At 43.0% G+C, this 15,416-nt stretch overlaps 1 protein-coding gene across 1 annotated transcript in view; it reads left to right on the forward strand.

Annotated features, from left to right (window-relative positions):
• Nucleotides 1–2,356: 2,356 nt before the first annotated feature.
• The window catches only part of MRPS30 (mitochondrial ribosomal protein S30), a 61,608-nt gene continuing 48,548 nt past the window's right edge, over nt 2,357–15,416 (forward strand). Inside the window, exons 1-3 of the mRNA XM_086960609.1 lie at nt 2,357–3,017; nt 10,848–10,993; nt 15,078–15,183. Of these exons, the coding sequence (XP_086816735.1) occupies nt 2,360–3,017; nt 10,848–10,993; nt 15,078–15,183 (910 nt within the window). The 5' untranslated portion in view covers nt 2,357–2,359. The remainder of the gene's footprint in view (nt 3,018–10,847; nt 10,994–15,077; nt 15,184–15,416) is intronic.

Raw genomic sequence — 15,416 nt, forward strand, 5'->3', positions numbered from 1 at the left:
TGTGCCGCATCGACTCCTAAGACAACATCATCGCGGAGCCGATCGTCGACATGGGTGGTCAAAAATCTATCGACATCATGACATCGTACGGAACCGTGGTTTCTGCGCCACTGTGACGTCACCTTCTCTCTGGTCAGGAACCAACGACTCCTCTGCCTGCGCAAGCATCCAGGTCCCGACGCATCATCTCCCCCAAAGCAAGGAACTGACGCCGCAACACGCCAATGACGCCCTATCTCCCCGATGCCGTGAGCTGACTTTGTTTTCGCTTTTCCAAGGTACTGTTCTTTGTGGTTCTGTTTTGACTCTGGGCCCGACGCCGTGCACCTTGCGATCAGCGCCATACTTTGGGATTTCTTTGACCTTGACGTTGTGATAACTCCAGTTGGGGTTATTTGTTGCTAAAGACTATTTTTAAGTGAAAAATAATTTTTTGGAACTATCTCTACCATCTTGAAAATTATTTTTGATTATAGTATTGTGGATTTTTGTTGTTTATGGTCTTGTGATAAGTCTATATAAAGAATACTTATTTTTATGAAACATGTGTGGTGTCCATCTGTAGTGTTTTCACTGTATTAATGTATGTGTTCACAAATGCTTGTCACACTGCTTCTGAGATAAGCCTGTCTGCTCGTGCCAAGCTATCAAGGGGGTGAGCAGGGGTTTCCAGGAGTGTAATCCCCTTTTCCTGACTTAGAAGCAAGGGTTCCTGTTTGGTCAAAGGTGTATACCATTGTCAAGAAGAGATCCCCAGGTCTAACAAGCCCCCATTCAGCAGTTACAATAAAATGCAAAGTTCCTTTAATAAAAAGTGTCCAATCTCCCTCCTAGTAGCAAGGCGTGCTGAATAGTGGCCACCAAATGTGACACACAAAATTGAGGCAAATCTTGAATCCGAAGGTGTAGGGAGCAGAAACAAAAAAAAAGCGCTACAATACCTTCAAGAAGATTTACCGCTTCTTCAGCACCACCCGAATACCTTCAAGCAGGAGTAGCTGCGTCTGTGGGCGCAATGTAGGTTGCTGAATGCCCTCGCACGAGGGTGTGAGGATATGGTGGGAGGATGTGGGTCTGTCAATCGTCGCCAAATTGTAGTGAAGAATACTCTGAGGCCAGGCGTAGGCTAAGTTCTTAATTATATAAGGAGGGAGAGCGGGACATAAGTGCGTCCCAACTGCCAAACACAGTTCACCCATAATCCAATTCCCCCCTAAACATTCCAAAGGTGACGTACGTCACAGGTGTCTGTAAGGAACCTTCTAGGCTGAGCTAGGCGATACCACACACACCTGTTTCCATCACAAACTTCAAACAGGTTGAAACCACCAAAATCCAGAAAAATACACTACCTCATAGAAAGATGCAAAAACTGCTCAAAAAATGATGGGGCATATTAGCAAGGAACTCGTTAAAATTATTGCCGTTTTAGCGGCAGGAAACTGCCGCTAAAATGGCAAATATGGGCTTGCTAATATGCGTTATATAATTCCAATAGAAGCCCAGGTTAGATGTCCTGCACATCTAACCTGGGCTTCTATTGGAATTCCATAACGCATATTAGCACGCTCATTATCGCCATTTTAGCGGCAGTTTCCTACCGCTAAAACAGCGATAATTTTAACGAGGTTTTTGCTAATATGCCCTGATGTTTTAATACAACTCTGCTTATTCCTGAAAGCTCTGAAGGCAGCAATCCTAGTAAAGCAAACGTTTTGCTGCTGCCATTTCTAGAAGAAAAAACACACATAAGCTTTCTTGCACAGCACGTTAAAAAAACACACACACAAACTAGCTACATTTTGGCTATTTTCTTGGTTCCCTCTAGGAGATTCCACAAATCCTAGATACAGTATATTTACAATCCCCAGGAGCAACTGACACATATATCGCGTGGATGGTGGATTTTTATTTATTTATTTAATGCATTTTTATAAAGCGCTGACTTTACCAGAAGGTGTCAGAGCACTGTACAATAGAACCAGTTACGTTACATGAGAGAACTGTTGTAGGAATGAAACAAACAAAAATAGCATGTCATAGAATCGAAGCGACGCAGGCAAAAGGCACACAGTCTCAAGCACAGTATGAACAGACTGTACAAGCAAAAATAAGAATAAATATGACAAATTTTACAATTACTAAAGAACTTCCTGGCGAAAAATAGCAGGCCATAGAATCAAAACAACGCAAGCAAAAGGAACACAATATCGAACACAGCAAGCACAGAATGTTCAAACAAAAATATAAATATATGGGACACATTAACAATGAGTAAAGAACTTCCTGGCGGAATTTAAAAATAAACTCGCTTCCTCTGTGCTCTTTGCAGGAAATGTATTAAATTCATACACCTAAAATGGCCGCTGGCACCAGAATATGTGTTTACAAAGCGCGCTCTAGTGGTTTAAGATACCAGCCGAGGCGTCCTGACCTTTGGAAAATGGCAGCCTCCGCGAAGTGCGAGCTTCTACGAGCGGCTGCCTGGAGGTGGGTAAACGGGACGCCTGTTATTCGGTCAGCTCTGCACACCGAGGTCGCTGAGGCCCCAAAGCCACCTCCCAGCTCGTTATATCCCCCAGTGGTGGCCTCACTGACCGCTCAAAGCAAAGCTTCTTCGCAGCGGCGACGGGAAGAAGAGCGGCGGCTTGTGCACGCTGCAGCATCGGTCAGCGAGCGGATACGAATGCTCACAAAGCTGCAGAGACGGAAGTTTGAAGTCTACCCGCAGACCTTCTCGTTAAATGCGGACCGCTGGTACCAGGACTATACGAAGACTGCCTTTAGGCATGAGTTACCTCCTGGGAGTTTCCAAGAGACCCCCGGGCTGGATCTGAACGAGCTACGGTCTCTCGCCTGCGACGCCCTCTTGCAGGAGGCCTTCTACTTGAAAAAGCACCGGCCATTCCTCCGCCGTACACAGGAGCACACCGCGCAGCCCTTCCTCACCGCTCTTGTGTCTGCACTGCGAGCCGAGCTGGTGCGCCATAACCCGTTCCTCATTACCTCTCATCTCGGTACGCCTTCTTCTGCTTACTTCTTTTACGAGCTGGAAAAAGCGTACGTACCAGTATCGGGGATCACCCCGAAATGTTGGATAAACAAAATTGTTGCTCCTTAATAGCAGTTGCCTATTTATAAGTTGGAACCATATACTGGCCTTTAAGGACCTTCCGATATGGCAATGGTTACCATCACGTGTTCCAGGGCAGATTAGTGATGACTGGTGAGACTTGTCTCACAGAGCTGTTAAATTGTCTGTGTGCGTATGACATTTTAATGCTTGGAAGGGTGCCTATGATTGACATTTATACACGCTTGATATATGATCATTGGGAGAAAAAAACTTCTATTTATTGTGTCCATGTAATGTTTTTATGTTGATGCAATATTTTTTGTCATGCCTAACAGCCTCACTGATCTTGTATTACCCACGAGAAGCCCGCAAAGTTCTTTTGATTTTGATATTGCTGGCTGTGTGTGTGGGTTGTCAGATTTGTTATCTCACAGAGAGGTTGCATTGTAGTTTGTAAAATGTTTTCCCATAATTAAGAATAAAGGTACACACCCAGATAAAATCACAAGATAACAAGATTTAAAGGCATCTTGATTGCTCACAAAGTTAATGAGCAATAAAGATTCCTTTAAATCTTGTTATCTTGTCACATTTGCTCCAATTTCAGAGACGGAGGTCAAGTAGGTTGCAGTTAGGTCGAGGACAATTTTTAAGGTACTAGTCCTGCAGGACTAGTACCGTTTTTGGGATTTTTTGAGCCCTGAAAATAAATATCCGTACACGAGCTTAGCAGGTAAGAATGATTCTGACGGAAACTTGATTAAAGTATGTTTTCATTCAGATTATTTTTATAATCCACTTGAACTATTGTTTTGTTTGTGGCATCCGTCTCCCACTGAGAGCATTTAAAAGGCAGTCGGTTATCTGCCACCATCTTTCATGACCGGTATCAAAACGTCAGTTCAAATTGTTACTCAGGATCCCTATTTTGAACGAGTACTTGGCTACCAACATTACATGGGTTGGTTCCACTACGTGTTGGCTTACTTGTTACTTCTACATCTCCTTTCTTCAATGATGGTAGGAGTTGCAGTGGTGGGTGTACATCTTGTGCCACTGGGATCGTGCCCTTGATACATTGTCCAAAACCCATCGAAGCAGGGGCACAGTGAGTGCTACAGCAGGGAGTATTCTGATATGTCCTCAAAGTGGCGATTGGCCGTCTCAAAATTAGCTGCATCAGTTTCAGTAGTGTTCTCATAGTGCGCATAAAACACACTAAAAAAAGACTACTGCAAGTTAGGCCTCTGGCTGATTTGATTTCATCAGGCACACTTAGTTTAGTGAACATCTCCTTGGGTTTTGGTGCTGCGCCCTCAGCAGAGTTTGAAGAGACAGATTTGCCTGTAGGGTATTTAGTACAGGCACACTTCCAAAAGCAGGTTCCGCACATCAAGGATTCAACAACAGCCAGTTATTTGTTCTTAGACTATTCTATTAGATAAACTGATGCTCTATTTGTCAGTTGGTGTCACATATTTCTGCTCTTTGAATTACAAGTCTGCATTGGGCTGTAGTCTTGGCTGATAGGCTGCATTCTCTTCAGGAGATGTAAGAAATACTGCTTTCCCACTATTCCGTTAAATATCAGATGTCTGCGTGCTAGGTGACTAGCAGCTGACATTTACCACGATGTCCCTTCAAGCCCTTTTCAGCTTTGCACATTTTGTCCAAAGATTGGTGGTGGCATGCACTTGTGTGTGTATATAGGCCCTCACAAAAGTTCTGCTTTCCCCATGCAGAGAAAAAACATGCATTTTGTTTAGTATGTGTTTTGATGAAGTGCTATATTCAAACTCTTTGGCAAGGACAGATTCAAGACGCACATCTTACTATCAGCAGATTCTTAACTTTTTAATGTCATTATGTTGATGCAGTGTCCCCTAATTTTCAGAATTTCTATAGGTATACTCTGAAGCCCTCAATAGACACATATCTTAGTTGGCCATTAATCAATCAATTACCCAGTGATTTGTCGAGCATACTGTGTTAATTTGAATGCTTATATACGTGATTCCTTTTAGTTATTTCTACAATATTTAAAAACCCAACACAATCCAGCCCTGTACACAATCCTGAACCCTGTCCATTTTTTTAGCTTAGTGCTTATCATGTGTAGTGTAGTGCCCACTGAAAACCAATTTGAAAATACACTTATCGCTCACATACATGTAAACTTTTTTTTTAAACAGGAACAGTAACATTTTTATTTGATCCAGACCTCAACTGAGATCAACAAATGCAGAATTAAAATAATTTTATATACTCATAAAAATGATTAGATAAAATACTTTTGCTTTTTAGGCTCACTACAAGTTGGTACAGTAGCAATATTCTACCACCTACTCATACAACATGCAATAGGATTAGATATGGTGACATCTTCGGTTTTGTGCTTATAACTTAAAACAGCTGCAAAAAGCTTTTTAAAAACTTAAACGGATTATGACAGACAAATTCATTAACGGGAGGTTGGTCTCTCCCTCCGCATTTAGATCTTCAGCAGAAACTGCGTTATACTTTAATTGAATTGGGGTTCTATAACGTTGACAAGCCGCAACTATGCTCCCATTAGGACATATTAATAAAATGTGTAGAAAATCTTTTTGGCCACCTTTTCATAATTCGCTTAAACCTTTGGGATTATTAGTAACATCCCAATTAGCTAAAAAAGTGGCTAATGGGAGTATACCCAAGCATAAGAGTAGAAGGCAACACCTAACTCCATGCTTTAATTGAAATCGCAAATAGGGAGCATAGGTTTTAAATTCTATTTGTTCTGCAAACCGTTTATAGTGCTTCAATTGACTGCAGTATTCTTTATCAGATTCAAAGCTGATTCTAGGGGCCAAATGTTTTAAAAACAATTTCAGGTGTGCTGGGGACCACTGCTGTAAAAGTGCGACTGTGCATTGACAGACCTCAAAGGCTTTCACCATATTCCTATTAAAAGTATACCCAGTCGCTTCCTCTCTGAAAGTCTCCAATTTTAGCAAATGTCTTCAGGTGTCTGGGGCTACATGTAATAAATTATATGCCCACCTAATAATATTTGAAATTACTCTGGTTGAGATGCCCGTTACCGATACCTCAAGGCGTAGGGCTTGAACTGGCACCGACTGAGCCACTTTTATCAATTTTCGGAGTATGGTCCCTTCCTTTACTTTTATAGATTGATATGTTTTAATTTGTGAATATACCATGGCATACGATAAAATTGGAGGGATTTTCATACCGTAGACTTGGTGTATTGGTGTAAAGTGTCTATTTCCCGTGGAGTGGGACAATCTCTGTAAAGCCCAAACGTGGGAATCTGCCTTCCGGTAGAGGTGGCAGAGGTGGGCTGTATCTAACAGATTGGAAGTAAAAATACAACCCAAATATACATACTCTCTTACAGTTTCTATTGGTTCATCTCCTAAAGACCAGATATAAGGTAAGGGCTTCCTTCTGCCACTGAAAGGGATTGCTTTAGTTTTATTAATATTTGGCGTCAGGAAATTTTCGATTGCATACAAATTTAATTCATTCAAAGATATTTGTAAACCTATCAGGGTCTGGCCAAGTATAACAATATCATCTGCATACATTAAACAAGGTATATCAACGAGCTAATTTTGGAGGGAAATTCTTACTTTGAGAGAGACGCCTTAAGAGATCGCTAATATAGATGGAAAATAATAAGGGCGCTAATAAGCATCCCTGTTTTAGCCCATTCCTCAAAGGGATGGGTTTGGTTAGGCCTCCCCGCCCCCCCCCATTTGGACTCTGCACCATGTTGACGTATGAAGGGAGATTATTATTGTTTAACCACTTCCATGCTAGTGACAAGGTCAACTCGTCATGGGCTTTACCTGCCCTGCGCTTATGACGAGTTGACCTTGTCACAAACAATGGGGTTCGTAAATGATCAGCACCCAGCGGGAAAACCCTTAGCAGCCAAGGTGTTAAAGACCTTTGGGAATCCCCATTTCAGCCAATTTTCTCCATAGAGTCAATCTATCTACACTACCGAACGCCGTCGAAAAATCAATAATAGCATGTGAACTGGTGGCTGGACCCTCTAGGCACCCTCCAGATTCGAGTTGAGTAGGCAAAAAATCTTATGCTAATCTTACACGCTGAACTTTCTCTGAATGGATAAGCCATCTGTACAGTCGCTACCTGCTTTTGGCTTGTAAGGAAGTTAAAAAATGACTTTCCTTTTACCCCCCTCTCGGCCCGAAAGCAGATTGCACTAGCCTGGGTCATGTCCAGGCTAGATTATTGCAATTCCATTTACCTGGATACGAACCTCGGCACCCAGGCAAAACTTAAAGTGCCACAGAATGTACATGTAAGAGCTATTCTTGGCATTCCTAAGTGCCAGTCAACAGCTGTGGGCCTGGGTGAGCTGCATTGGCTCCCATCAAGAAGCGCATTTTGTCTAAATTCATCTATAGTGTTCATAAGACCCTCCACGTTCCCAGCCCTGCCGGGATTAAAGATGTTTCATCGGTACAGCCCTGAAGAGATCTTCGCTCTGTCAACTGCAGTTTGGTCATCGTACCAAGGGTTCATTCAGAGGAAGAGATGATGAACAGAGCTTTCTCAGTTGCTGCCACCAAACTTTGGAACTAGCCTCCTAAGTCTCTGATGACGATTACCGAACATTTGCCTTTTTAGAAAGGCAATTAAGACCTGGCTCCATGACATCTAGGCAGCTTTTCCTAGAGATAATTTGGTTTGATTGACACTATTCAATATTGGATGGTCGTGACTACAGTGTCTTGATGCCTATGGGTAAATGTCACTCCTTATTAAATTAAAATGAGACAAGTTAAAGTTATACATTAAAATCCAATCAGTTGCACAGCTCAAGTATTTTTCAGGAAATGAACACTGATTTCCTAACTACTTGCTCTTATTTTTTTTAGATTGCTTTCATGTAAAAGTTGATGTTAGTGTAATGAATAAAGTCTCCAATGAGTAAGACCAGGGCGAGGGAACTACCTATAGATTCCATTCTCCAGTGTGTTAGGCTGGTATGTTTCTCCCTTACAAGAATTACTCTTGTCTGTTGTCTTGTGCCCCTTAAAGTCAGTGTGTCTTTCTCTCCAGGCAGAATCTACTTTGTTGCAAGTCTTGTTCAGGACAATGCTCTCCAAATGTTTAAAGGGTGATGGGCCCTTATAATAAAAAATATTTACCAAAATTGTTTTTATATTGGCTTGAAAGCAGTTAGGCTCTAGAGTGTAAAACAGGCTATATACTGTTTTAATGTTTGTCGTAATGTGTACAATTAGAAGCAAAAGGAGTATGTTGCTTTAAAAAGTGATTGGAATTGCCTGGTGATGTTGATGTTATGTTATGTTATGTTATATGATTTTTGTATAGCGCACGAATGCCGCAGCAAAGTGGCGTCCCGGCGCTTTGGAGAATAATAACACAACACGACAGAAAAGGTGGAAAAGATGAGCCTAGATTGTGGTAAAAAGGAAGGTTTTAAGTGCCTTTCTGAAAGGAAGCAACTCAGGAATGGAGCGCAAAGGGGCAGGCAAAGAGTTCCAGAGAGTAGCCGCCAACACTGAGAAAGAGCGTCCGCCCATCCTAGATTTTTTGAAACGTGGCACAATGGCCAAATTAGATCCAGCAGAGCGAAGAGCTCTGGCAGGGACATAGTGCTGGATAGTCTGTGCAAGGATGGGAGGGGAGGCTGCTTTGAGAATCTTAAAAGTTAAGCAAAGAGCTTTAAACTTAATTCTCTGCCCCACCGGCAGCCAATGGAGATCCTGGATAGTCCGACGGGCCGAGACAAACTTCGGAAGGCCAACAAGCATCCTAGCTGCCGCATTCTGAACTCTCTGAAGACGAGATAGCTCGGCCTGATTAAGGCCCAGAAACAGGGAGCTAGCATAATCTAGTCTGGTAAGAACCAGGGCTTGGACAATAATCTGTCTGGTCTCCGCATCGAAGAACTTAAAGATTGGTCGGAGACACTGCAGGGTACCAAAACAGGTCTCGGGTTACACATGTGATTAAAATAGTTCTCATATTCAGGGTGGGAGGCTCAGTACGTATAGTCCTGGAAGGAAATGTATGTGTGAAAAAGTTATCTTTGCGTATTGCAAGGGGAATCATCAGTTTATTGGAAATTCCTTCGGCCTTGAAATCCTTTCATTTCTTACCCTTCATATATAGTTTTAAATTGAAAATGTTCCATATTGCACAAAAAGAGCTAAACAACAAGGTAACAACGTAAACAAGATGCTTTTGAGACCAATAGTTCACATCCTTAAACTGATTATCCAGGTATGTGAAAAAGGGCCCTGCATAGTTTAAGAAGGCAAAGGTTTTTTTTGCTCTAGCATATCTGGAACTCTCAAGTGATCAAAGAAAGATAGCAGTTACTAGTTTCCAGTTAGCAGCTTAACGCTGTCGTGCAGGGCACAGCACTCACAAACCTTCTTAGATAGTCCCTGTCCTTAGGAATCCACATTTTAGAAGTATGGTGCATCTATGCTTTAAAAATGTATATTTTGGAATATGTCTGCCGGTTAAGTGTTCTCTAAGAGGTGCTATTGGGAGTAAAATAGGCAAAAATCTATTTGACTTGGAATAGTCTTAATCAGGCTTGTGTGTTGGCGGCTCCTTTCAGTGCACCAGTCTTTTACAACACCCACTATCGCTTTTCATGAAGCCGATAGAGCTCATTGTACAATGAGCACAAGTTAAATGATGGAGGAGTTAACATGAGCCTATAATCGGCAAGGTTCCCAGCGTGAAACCCTTAATCCAGAGCATCTGTGGGACAGCTCTTCCTTCCTCCGATGTCCGGGATCTCTCTACAGACTGCCACTGTCCAGTGATGGTGGCAACAATCTCAAGCAAGGGAACAACCCAAAACTAAAACCCTCATCCCAAACAAGTGAAGCTCCCACCCTTGTATTGGCAGTGACTTTTGGTCTTGGGTGACACTCTGCTTGCCGTTAGTCATCACAGGACTTTTTGTGGTGGATGCAGTCTTTGAATGATTGCAGTCAAACTGCCTCAATCTCTCCTTATCCTTGGCTGGCACAATACAATCTTTATGGTTTAAGCAGCGGCATGGAGACCAGGGGATCCACTCTAGCACTTGGGTCAACTTCTGTCTCATTCCCTCCCCTTGCAGCTGGGGCTAAGCCTCTTATACCATACTGTGAAATTGCCTTTATGTCATGAGTTTGCACAAGTTTGTTTTGTTAAATTAATTTAAGCAACTCGGCTTGGATTTGCTGGTATGAAATGGTATACATTACTTTCTTCTGAAACCAACAACAGGACAATAACGGTTTAAGTACTTAGGGGGTGGGACAAACATTTTGCTTTGTCTAGGTTATGGAAAGCTACAAATATGTAGAGTCCCTTCTCAATGAGCCCAAGTTCCCAACCTTGAGCTTAAGTTCTGCAAACCTTTTCCAAAGAGTCAATACTGCTCCTATATATTTGCAGTTTATATAATTGCCTATTTGAAAGTATCTGCAAAGCCTTCCAAAAAATATAATTAATTGGTCAGTAGCTTTGCACTACGGAAGTGTCCAGCATTGGGTGAGAAGGCAATTAAACCATAATTCTTAACAGAAACGTGTTGGTTGTATGCCTTTATATACTTGAAGTAACCTAAGCCTGTGATCAGTGGTGTATTTGCCAGAGCTAAGCTTAAAATATCATCTAAACTATTGCTTCCACAGGATAATTTAATTGTTTTTCAGTGTAAACAAGTCCCACATCTTATGTTTGTTCATTTTCTTAGATTTGAGACCAAATGTCAACTTCTACTGGATGCGTGGTGAAACTGTTGTGGCTCGTGGGCATCGAAAGGGCAAGGTTGACCCAATTAGATTTCAAATAGATGACAGCCCACATAGCCAAATTCGTGTGCCTCAACAATTGGACCCGGTAAGAGCACTTTTCTTTCCTTTCAGCTCTGCAACTGCACCATGCCACTCTCTATATATTTGCAGAATTTTGGTAGCAGATGAATCTAAAATGAATACTAGAGAAACCACACACCGCATGCAGCCAGCCAATTCGTCAAGTATAGCATGGCTAATCTCCACAGGGGTATTCAGGCTTTGTGCTACAGGTATCAATTGAAGAGCCAGGTCTTGAGTCCCTTCTGAAGTGGGTCAGCGAGGGTGCAGTGCGTCTGTGGAGGGCGTTCCAGTCTTTGACGGCGAGGTGGGAGAAGGAGCGGCTGCAACAGATATGTGGTGTCTCAGCTAGGGCGAGGTGAGCAGAGGTTTCTGGCAGGTTGGTGGAAGATCAGGTGGTGGTTCACTTAGGCTGGTCCTTGGATGTGGAGGGCTTTGTGGGCCTGAGTCAGGAGCTTGAAATGGCATCTTTTCTGGATGTGGAGCCAGTGGAGTTCTTTTAGATGCTGGGCCATGTGTGTCCTCTTGGGCAGGTTTAGGATCAGTCTGGCTGCTGCGTTCTGCCAATGTCGTGAATCTGAATCACTTAAAAATACAACTACAATCCGTATTCAGGCGCTTACCTTTGCATGGATGTGCTCACACCTGTTTCTTGATGTGGTCCGTATTCCGTCAACAGTATGTTTCTGATTACTCGAAGACTGATTCCTAGATATGTTACTCAATTCTTGATTTATTGGTGATGGATCCAGACAGAAGGAAAACCAGCAACATGGACATTTTATTAACTGAAAAATGGGCTTGTGATCTCACAGTAAGACAGATAACCAAGAAAATACATATGAAATGTGGGCACTGTGTTTGGGGGAGGAGCAAGGAACAGAGGGTGCTCCATGAAACTGATTGCTTTCATGTGATTGACTAAGAATAGCTAGATAGGCATACCATTTACGACAATATTCCTTTATTCTTTCGCGGAGCATTGTTTATACCCCAAGTAGGGAACCATATGTAGGAAACCGGATTGTTAAACTATTGGGATGGAGACTGCAGGCATGATGTGTGCTGTGGCTAAGCCCCGTAGAGTCAACAATATAGCTAATTTTAGGCATCTGAATTGTTGTTGAAAGAACTGAGTCTCTTGATGCCTCTTATGTGGGGAGAGCTGCAACAGTCAGTTTGGCTGTCTTTTTCTAATGCGGATTCAAAAGGACACCGTATGCTAACACGATGAGCTACAGTGAACAGTTGATAGATTACTAGAATTTTTATACGTTTAAAGAGGGAAAGCGAAGCGTAAGGAAACATAATATTCCTAATCAATGAATTTCTAAGGTAAATGCACTATTTAATAGGAATCCTGTGCCTTGAGAAAGAGGAGTGTCTTGAGAAAGAAGAGTGTTCCTTGAAATATGTGTTGGCTGGCTTTTATACAGCTTTTCTCTACTCTGCTATATGCCAAACGTCTATAACAAATTTTACTTTATGATGAGCACTACGTAAGGCTTAAGTCGAATTTGTGATATGTGATTGTTTGAGAGACCTCCAATAGGATTATATGGATGTACAATGCACCATGGGGGCTTGGTGCCCAAGGTGAAGTCGCTGAGCACTATTTCCTTACCTCAAACTGTGGTACAATATAAGAAAGAAGCAAGTTGCAATTTCCAAAAAAGGGAAAAATGATCACAAAGACATCAAAATGAAGAAAACCTTATTTAGGGAATCGGGATGTAACAGAATTCAATAACCATTCCATGGAAAATTAGTATAATTTAAAATACAATACAGATCAGTTGGGAGCAGTGGACCAGGACCAAAAATCACCAACAGTTGAACTAGGAAAGATCTGTGTTTGCTATAGAAGTCAAGAGTTATGAAGGACAAGGATTTCTGCTCATTCTAGTTTAAATACCATGAAACCCTATTTTGTAAATCTCTGTTAGCATGTATGGTGTTAAAATGTACTGCAAAAGGGTATTGCATGTTGTTGTTACGTATGGCCCGTATGTGTTCTTGTATTCTCTCCTTTAGGGGCCTTATCGTCCTGCCAATATAGATTTTATTGCATATACATTTAAGGCAGTAAACTGTACACGCCAACACAACCTTAACATCATCTCTTACGCAGACGACACCCAGCTGATCCTTTCCCTCACCAACGACCACGCCACCGCCAGAGCCAGCCTCCAGGAAGGAATGAAAGACGTCGCAGAATGGATGAAGCTCAGTCGGCTGAAACTGAACTCAGACAAGACTGAAGTCCTCATCCTGGGAACCCAGGGAAGCGTGGAGAAGTGTGGCTCACTGGTTAGAGGAGGCAGACCCTGATGCAGAGGTCTTACCTGGAACCAGGGTTCAAGTCCCGACGCGGCAGGATCTTGAGCTCAAAATGTCCACGGACTCGATAATTCTCACCTCGGTGCCTACTCGAATCATGGGTTCACACTCTGCAACTCTGGGCAATAGCTTGCCTAATCTCCACTACGGCCCCACCGCGATGGGATGCCTGGTCTTCACCTTGGGGATGCCCAGTAGGGGTTATCTCGCAGGGAAAGCCAGGACGGGTTCCCAAAGCAAGCACTAAGAGACCTGTCGGTGATTTGGCGCTATATAAATCGAAATTAACATAACATAACATAACATCCCCCTCCGCCTGGGACGACTCCTGGTGGCCCCACGTCCTGGGCACCGCCCCCAAGCAAACGGACCATGCACACAACCTGGGCTTCATCCTGGACTCCTCCCTCACGATGACCAAGCAAGTCAACGCCGTCTCGTCATCCTGTTTCAACACTCTGCGCATGCTCCGAAAGATCTTCCGATGGATCCCCACCGACACCAGGAAGACGCTCACCCCGGCCCTCGTCACCAGCCGACTGGACTACGGAAACACCCTCTAGGCTGGAACCAAAGCCAAACTACAAAAAAAACTCCAGCGCATACAGAACGCCTCTGCACGACTTATCCTGGACACCCCCCGCCACAGCCACATCTCGCCTCAGCTGAGAGAACTGCACTGGCTCCTCGTCAGCAAGAGGATCACGTTCAGACTCGTCACCCACGCACACAAGGCCCTCCACGACATGGGACCCAAATACCTCAACAACCGCCTCACATTCTACACACCCACCCGCCAGCTCCGCTCCACCTGCCTCGACCTCTCCACCGTCCCACGTATTCGTAGAACCACCGCCGGAGGAAGATCCTTCTCCTACCTGGCAGCCAAGACATGGAACTCCCTCCCCACCCACCTACGACTGACCCAGGACCACCTCTCCTTCAGGAAACAGCTCAAGACCTGGCTCTTCGAGCAGTAGCGGCTCTTCAAACCCCCCCCCCCCCCCCCCCCCCCCCTTGAGACCCTAACGGGTGAGTAGCGCGCTTTACAAATTCTCTGATTGATTGATCTGTACTTACTGAGGTGTATGGTGTTATGAACCGTATTTTTCTGGTACTTGCGACATTTGTGTGCCTTCTGCGTTTGAGCAGTGTATTCCTATCCCTCTTATCGATCTTTGACCGGGCCTTGTCAGTTACATCTCAGCCATATCCTCTGGCCAAAAATCTCTTCTCCACCAGTAAAAATTCCTCATCAAGCCTGCTCTCATCACTGCAATTTCTCTTTGTTCTTACCATTTTCCCGTAGGGAATTGCATTGATCTGTGAGGTTGGGTGTGAACTCTCAGCATGTCATAGAGCATTACAGGCAGTAGATGTTCTGTAGGGAATTGAGAATAATTTACCTTTGTTGACAACTATAGTGATATCAAGAAAATTGATACTGGATATACATTGTTCTTGGTAAAAACTTAAACAAGATGTTGTTCAATAGGTCCACTGGGCCTTTACGCTATACATGTATTCGATCAAAATCCCCCGTATGGCGTAAAGGCCTAGTGGACCTCTTGAACAACATCTTGTATTATAATCAGACAACCTGTTTGTCCACATGTCTGTGGTGGCAAAAAGCATATAATTTCTGTATTTTTGTGAACGTTATTTGCCTGGATATTATTATCATGTCTTCCTTTTTGCATTTTTAAAGGATGTTTCTGAACCGAAACTAATCTGACTAGTCCTTTGCTTACCTGTGCATTTCCTTTTAGTTTGTGCCTCTAGACTATTCGGTCACTGAAGAAATCCCCATCATTACTGTTGGACCAGATAAACTTCCGCTATTTAAAAGACAATATGAAAATACTGTATTTATTGGTAAGTAGTTCTTGTGATTATCTAGTACCAACTGCACACAGTGAGATTACATTTGTGCAATTGGATACTACTTATAAATGCGTTTCTGTATTTCTGTCTACTCTGATTGTTTGATCATCGTAATACATTTAGACAAAAGAATTAGTGTCTGTCATTGTGTCAATACATGTGTGCTCCTTGGGAAGGTAAGTTTAAAAGTTCAACTTATATAACTGTTGTTTCTGCTATGGCAT

This window comes from Lissotriton vulgaris, chromosome 3_1 (assembly GCF_964263255.1).
Source record: "Lissotriton vulgaris chromosome 3_1, aLisVul1.2, whole genome shotgun sequence".
In the NCBI taxonomy this organism is placed as follows: domain Eukaryota; kingdom Metazoa; phylum Chordata; class Amphibia; order Caudata; family Salamandridae; genus Lissotriton; species Lissotriton vulgaris.